The following is a 7,866-nucleotide window of genomic DNA, read 5'->3' on the forward strand; positions in this document are numbered from 1 at the left end:
TGAAAAACATCACTACTGTTTATGTTAAAGTCACAAAGGAATTGTGGGAACTAAGTGTCCACTGAATAAACTTTCCGATATACAATGTACTTACTAGGTTAAGACAATAGACTAAGTGCTTTAGAACACATATAAATTATGACACTAACCCTATGAAACAAGATATAATTGGGCACATAAATGATAAAGAAATATAAAGTTTATATACCTACATCCTACCTGAACATAACGGGAAATTAACCACTTGAACATAATTTTGTCTATCCCCATTAAAATTTTTTTTTTCCGTCAGCCTGATGGCAGAAATTTGATCAGTTCCCTTGAAGTAACAATACATTCATTTTATTTCGTCCAGTCTTACCTAGATATCTCAGCTTGGGAATTCTTTTCTCCATCGACAGTGAAAGGAGATGCTCCAGTTAGCAATTCGTACATTAGAACACCTAAACTCCACCAGTCAACTGCCTACAAAACAACAATTTCATTTGATAGACTATTAACTAATATACATTTTGTAAGAAAAATGCACTATTTAAACCTATGCATTTAGAAAATATTTTAACAAAAGGATTTTCTACATAGTTTTCTGTGCAAGGAGTATTAAATTAGTACACGCAAAAAAAGACATTTAGAGAACAAATATCCAGGGTATCCTCAGAACATAATTTAAGTCTAAATTTTAAACATTTAGCCAATGGGCTAAAATTTTTTAAATTATTGCCTAAATTAGTAATGGTTTTACTTTGGTTAATTAAAATTTTTTTTTAAATTTAAAATATATTTTCAAAATTTTAAGTAAGTGATATCTTCGGACTTATGATAGAGGAAAAAAGTATCAATTAACATTTTTATTAATTATTTAGGTCCAATGAATATTACAAAATTCCTTAAAGTCAAAGAACAAAAATGAAAAAAGATCTCCTCTAAAGATGTTATTTTTTCATAACCATCTAAACCAATTCCTCTTATAGAACCTATCAATCCAAGAGTCTTCATTTGTGGGAAGCTTGATGAGATTTAAAATAATATAAAATAAAATGTGATCTAAATTGGAAACTAATTTATAAATCAGTTACCTGAACTGAGGACACAGCAAATTACATATAATTTAAAGAATCTTGATATACTGAAAGTGAGTTCTTTTATAACTAGGTAAGTCAAAATTCCAATAACAGCTGAATATACAAGCTCACACTAACAAGATATTAACTGGATGCTAAAATTTTAAACTCTCTGCTTCCCCATTTCGGAGCCAAGGTTTTAGAGAAATGATGCAAAATTTATGAGCCAAGAGCTCTTTTAAAGAAAACAAAGAATAATGACATACAAAACAGGATCAGGCAGATTGAAATCACACACACACACCAAAGAGTGGGAGCCAGGCACAGTGACCAGCACTTGGCATACATTATCTCCTTTAATTAACTCCAAGTTGTCAAGGTGGCCTGTGAACTCCTACTGACTAGCTGTATTCTAGACCTCAGAAATACAGAAATTCTAGGAGTAATATAAGGCTTTCTTTCCTAAAAATCGGTTTCATTAGGTCTTAGAAGATAATTCAAATTTTAGGTTATAAATTCCTACCAATTACCCAACAGTTTCAAAGAATACCCTGAAGCTGACTAAACCAATTATTTATGCAAGCAGTTTTACTGCCATCTGAGTCAAGACCCTTCAAATATTTTGCTTTTGGATTTGAAACCATGCTCTTAAATTGCTAACAGCTCTACAAACAGATTTCTAATCATGAAAACTTGAAGAATGGGCTTTAAACTTATGACTAGTCATTAGCAAACATTCTCCACACTTAAGATATTTGGACTGCATATGTAGAATTTTCAAAGGGGATGAGGGAGGAAGATGAGGAGCAAAAAAATAGTCAGCATTCCTTATTTGGAGAAAGTTATTAATAAAGCAAAAGTGTTAACAAAGAACTGAACAAATATGTACCCTTTAATAAAGGAAGAAAAAATACGTGACCTAGATTTTATAACATAACTACTTAGAAAGCCATTTCTATAGTCTTCGTTTTACACATATGAGGGAAAATGAGGAGGAAAAAAAATTGAGCTCTTTAGAGGGCTGAGGGAAACAAACTTATGACTAAGTTTAAATGCTTTAAAAAAGGATTTTTTTCTTTCTCCAAGGACTGTTACAATGGTTATTTCTGTTAAAGGGATAATCAGCAAAGTCTGCGGTATCTCTACAAAGTTAAAAGCAGAAATTGGGAATAAGAAAATATAAAAGATTCCTTTTTTATGATCTCTTAGAAAGCAAATTTCAAGTAAAGTTGAAACAGTCAACTATATGTTTCTGTGTTTTTTTCCTAACAAAAAACAATAATGCCAATAAGCACTGTCCAAAATCATTCAGCATGACTCAGATGGGAACGATGTACAGTTTATGTATTCAATGACACCTCTGTATTGTACTGTGGCTCAGTCAGGTCCTAAAAGAGCAGGTCCTACGCAACAGAAAGAGAATGACTTTTGTTTTAAACAGAGTTACAACTGGTGCTTTGCTCAAGATATAGACTCTTTTAATGGAAATAACAAAAATTGTTATTTGAAGAATTAGCCAATTTTGAGGTTTCCTTTAACAAAATATTACTCTTTAAAACAAAAAAATTATCTTCACCAATAAAACCTGAAAAAAGGGGAAATTTAGACTGTCCTAACCTTTCTATTATCTTTTTCCTCCGAAACACCAGACACTATAACACAAAGCAAAGGAGAGAAAAAAATAAAGGTTATACACCAGAAAGAGGACTCTGTGGAAGAGACTGTACCAAGTTATTAACTAGGATTCTTACTATACATTTTATAGAGATGTATGAAGAGTCAAAAATAGAACATACCTTGTCATGTCCCGAATCTCCCCCTCTGACAATATCTGGTGCCATGTATTCAATAGTTCCACAAAAGGAATATGCTCTTTCAGCCTTAAACAAACAAAAAAGGATTTGATTTCAAGCTAGTATGACAGGTGATAAAAAAAGAAAGTTCACACCGCATGTCAGTGGTTGAGGTGATTTCATACAGCAAAGCAGAGTCGTGGTGGAACCTACCTGACAGACCCTCTTCTCATCAGGACAGACCATCACTTATGTAAGTCCTGGGTAAATGTCCTGTCAGAAACACTTCCCATGCCTGAATCCCCACCATCATTCATTCATCCATGCATCCATTCATCCACTCACGAATTCATACGTTCACTCTTCCTGTATGTATGTATGTATGTATGTATATATGTATGTATGTTTCAATTATTGGTTTCTTTAACCATTCTTTTTTGTAAAAATGCAAATAATCCTAGCTGGGTAACATGGACTATCTAACACTTTAGTATGGGCGACTTTATTTCCAGATAGGAAAGACTGGGAAAACACTAAGAAATTTGGAGGAGGAATGCAGACCAAAAGCTAAAAGGGAAATAGGGAACATGAACATAAAAAATATTTTTTCCTACCTTACTCTCTTGTCTAGGTTTGGCACTGTTAATGGCATGTTTAGTGATGATGAGCAAAACTATCTTAAAAAAAAAAAAAAAAAGACTGTCTCTTGAAGATAGTTATTTTTCTTTTGCAGAATTTTAAAAAGGGTTCATTTAATATATCAGCCTGAAAATTAATTTAAAAAACTAAAGTAATTTTTAAATGACCATGTCATATGACTCATACCAATTTAACAAAGCAGAGTAAATACCTAAATTGTGATATATTAAATAGGGATAAAGAATTCTTCTTTGATAATATACATTCGTATGACTAGATTTGAATATTTTCAAAAAAACTTTGGTGCCATTAAAATATGTTACGAAATTACTTTAGAGGAAGCTTTTCAATTTACACTTTATTCTTCATCCACTAGCAAAGTTTCAGGAAAAATAAGCATTCCTCTTATTTATCAATAAGATAAAATAAAAAAAATAAAAGAAATCTTCTTATTCCTTTTATATTTTAAACATAAAGACTCTAGCATGTTATAGAAGTGGCAGAAGTCTCCTAATCTGTTGGCTGAAAGTTAAGCCCAGAGACAAAAGATGTAACAAATTTATTTAAAATCATGGTAATAAATGTATTAAAACTACTTAATTGTAATACACGTATATAAACAAAAATAAACTATGGTCTATGATTCATTTATTTTTTGTGTGCTACATGTACTGAAAGATCACTGTACCCCTAGAAACTAAAAGAAATAATTCAATTACGTGTAGATCTGCAGAAAAATTTTTTGTTAGCTACCAGAATGTTACTGAATAACTAAAATAAATCATATATCAAACGTCGTGATCTCTCTAATCATTTCAGTACCAAATGCTAATTTTATATCAAACTACTGGAAAAATTAAAGCTAAATAAAATTTATTCCATATAAATTTGTGTATAAGAAGTAATGAATAATTTTTAACATTTTGTTAGATATACTTAGGAAACAATGTGTATGTTAGGAAGCATTCACCTATTCACTGAATTATTAAAGAAATAATACAAAATACTTTTTTAAGAAACCCAAACGTCATAAAACTAAATAGTGCTTTTAGTTAATATGCTATTTATAATGCAATAAACTCAGCAAAAATCACTGCATAGCCGATATAAAGAAACACATAAAAACTACTAAGTCATAGTATTTATCATTTGATCTCATCTTAAAAGATACCTTTAAAACATTATATGCTAAATCAAGTTCAGGTACACTGAAAAAAAATTTTTTCCACACTGATTTATGAGAAAAAGATAATGGGTTTTGACTTGCTTTCTAAATTTTTATTTAGAAAACTAGTCTTTTTAAGCAAGGATACATTTTCGTTTTCATCTCTAGGCAGCTCCATGTCACAAACCATTTTGAAAATACGCTTATTTCTAAGTATGAGACAACGATTAAACTTTACAAATTTAAGGTCATGGACATCTACACTTTCTTTTTCAAAACACTACTCATAAGTTCAGTGTAAAAAGGGTATGGAATACACAGATATTATTGATTACTGCCAGAGAGGTCTGACGGTCACGACCACTTCCCGCTTCTTACTGACAGAGACAACTATGCTGCTCAGTCCTTCACCGTGGGACAGAGGAAGCTGAGAACCGCACCAAGCGCTCGAAGACATTTCCTCTACCTTCGAGCTCTCTCTTAACTCGCTTTAGCTTTGCTGGTTTTTTGGGGGTGGGGTGGGGACGGCGGGGTTTGGGGGAAGAAGAGTAAGTAGTTTCAGTCACTGAGGAGTAACAGCAAACAAAGGAAAGTGTTTCTCAAGTACCTTTGGTTTTTAAAAACATTGCCATTTTAGCCCCTCGCAATTCTTAACTGCTTCCTCTTCCTCTGTCCCAATGGAAGTGTTACTCCCTCTGGTTCTAACTTTTGGTGCCTTTCAAATAACTCTACCAAGACAACAAAATGACGAGGTACGACAGGGGAAGGTGTCTGGTGGGCAGCAGGAAAGACTGCAAGGTCAAATTTTATGAACTATGATGTAAAAAGGCTAGGAAAACATAGCTAAAGTCTATTGTAACTACTGTTTATTATAATTAGTTCATAATATCTTTATAGTAATATTTTTCTCAGATAGACAATGAACCTATTTAAACTTTTTCCCATTTAGAAAATGAGTGCAGCTTGCTGCCAGGATTCATTTAACATCAGGTGTAGGAATGCTACATTTTCTAGGATTTGACAGTGATTCTCAGTGATCGAGAATTACTATATTTTGTAAATGGAACTACCACTACTATACTAAAAACAGAATACTATAAAGAGAATGATGTCATTTGTTTCCGAAGACCGTCGATATACTAGAGCGATGCAAAAATAATAATAAAAGCGAGATATTTCGTGGCGAACTTCAGGGGTGAGGTTAGGACTGTGATCTGCGAGTTTTCTTGGGGTAAACGCTGCAGTTGCAAGCACCACTTGCTAGTATTCTCAAGGCGAACGGGACGGGAAAAGTGTTAATATTTAAGTCCATACTATTTTATAAACATTGATACTTATTAAAGCTACCGCAGAATTAAAAGACTGTGAATGAGAATTTCCTTGAATGTGAAAATAGTAAAAGCAATGATGTGTGCGCACCGCCCTGACAGATAGCACGGTACATTCTCCTGCTTACCTGATCACCTGATTAAAGAAGCTTAATTTTCTTAGAGAGAAGAGTCATTGGATAAAAAAACCTGGTCTCTTTTTACGGAAGAATCCAAGAAGGAACTCACCTGCCAAACTCTCAATAAACACCAGATTAACTAACTCAGTTTTTATTTGCTGATGGTTTATCCCGATCTTCTCTGCTTATGCTAAATTTGAGTTAAATGTAAAATTACCAACGAAAAGTTTTTTCCCACATCCTGTATTTTTTCCCATCCTACTTTTGACAAATCTCCCACAACAAATATCTAGAAATGTTCAATTTTAAAAAAGAAGGAATTCATTGCTGATCTTCTAAGACTGCTCGCAAGTAAGGGAGGTTCCTAGACGCCAGGCACGAAGAAGATGCCAACAACCAGTGAGGCGGGGGCATTACGTATGCTATGGCTGCACAAAGGGCAAGAAGGTAAATTGTTACAGGTCTCAACAATCCAGAAGCTTCGGTTTTGATTCTCTTATAAGGAAGAAAGATGAGGCCCTCAGCTCACATGGGATTGGCTGGAATTACCTCTCTGGTGTGAGAAAACCTTAGCACCTAAGAAAGCTAAACCCTCACTCAATGCAAAGTCTAGAAAAACAAAATTCACTCACTGGCACAGGTTTGTTACTGTCTGGGCTCTAGCTTAATAAACAAACAAATGTTCCCCTTGTGAAATCAAAGCCCTCGGCTTGTGCCTTTTGTAGATTTGGGGCCTGAATTTATTTCCCCTACCCATGGTATGGGAAAGTGAGACAATCTGGTCCAGTGTAGTAACAGAAGCAGAAAAATACCCACAACTTAGCCGGCCCAGGATTCACACAGATAAAGCCCCAAAGACACAAAATCACTAAATAAGTAAACTAGACTCCATAAATGCAACAAAAAGGATTACTTGAGACAGTAGAGGAATAATCAGTAAAAGGCTATGTTTTAAAAGGTGGAAGATATAAAGGAAGGAAAATATTTATAAAACAATATAGCAGCATAGGAAAGATTAGAAAGACATGAAAAAGAATCAAATAGAACTATATAAATGAAAAAAATATAGTAATTAAAAAATAGGCAGATTAAACAGAGTAGACACAACTAAAGAGAGAATTCATGAAATAAAAAATATATTTTAAAAAGTTATCCTGAATGTTTCAAGAGTCCCAAGCAAATTAAATGAAAATATATTCATAGGTGGAGAATTTCTAGTTAAGTGGTGGGTATAAGAGCTTCTGCTTTATAATAATTTACTTAGCCACACCTTTGCTTTGTTTTTGTATGTTTATTTTACAATAAAAAGATATAAAAAAACTAGTTCATTCCTAGATCTAGCTGTACCCAGCTAAATAATCTCTGAATATGCAGAGCAAAATAAAGCCATATTAACACAAAGACAGAGTTTACTATTCACTGATCCTTGCTAAAAAGGATGCACTTCAGAAATAAACTGAACTCATAAGAGTAAGATGCAAGAATAGTGAGTGAATAAAACAGGTAAACGTGGGAAAATCTACACAAGTACTGAACTTATAAAATAAAAATAATAAATCAATGATTAATTTGAAGAAATATAACAAGGTGGGACTAAAATAGTAAATAACAATATATAAAATGAGATGGATAATTGAAGTTAAAACATTCTAATGTCCTTGTAGTGGTCATGACAATTATAGACATAAGTCAGCACATAAATTAAAAATTTCAGGGTAATAATCACTAAAAGAGCAGAAATAGAATATATATATATATAAC

At 32.9% G+C, this 7,866-nt stretch overlaps 1 protein-coding gene across 2 annotated transcripts in view; it reads right to left on the reverse strand.

Annotated features, from left to right (window-relative positions):
* The window catches only part of RPS6KA5 (ribosomal protein S6 kinase A5), a 154,025-nt gene that overhangs the window by 40,964 nt on the left and 105,195 nt on the right, over positions 1–7,866 (reverse strand). For both annotated transcript variants that reach the window (XM_011373178.2, XM_023538354.1), the window contains 2 exons: positions 2,858–2,941; positions 362–465 (listed from right to left, as the gene is read on the reverse strand). In XM_011373178.2, the coding sequence (XP_011371480.2) occupies positions 362–465; positions 2,858–2,941 (188 nt within the window). The remainder of the gene's footprint in view (positions 1–361; positions 466–2,857; positions 2,942–7,866) is intronic.

The sequence above is a fragment of the Pteropus vampyrus genome, unplaced genomic scaffold (assembly GCF_000151845.1).
Source record: "Pteropus vampyrus isolate Shadow unplaced genomic scaffold, Pvam_2.0 Scaffold219, whole genome shotgun sequence".
In the NCBI taxonomy this organism is placed as follows: domain Eukaryota; kingdom Metazoa; phylum Chordata; class Mammalia; order Chiroptera; family Pteropodidae; genus Pteropus; species Pteropus vampyrus.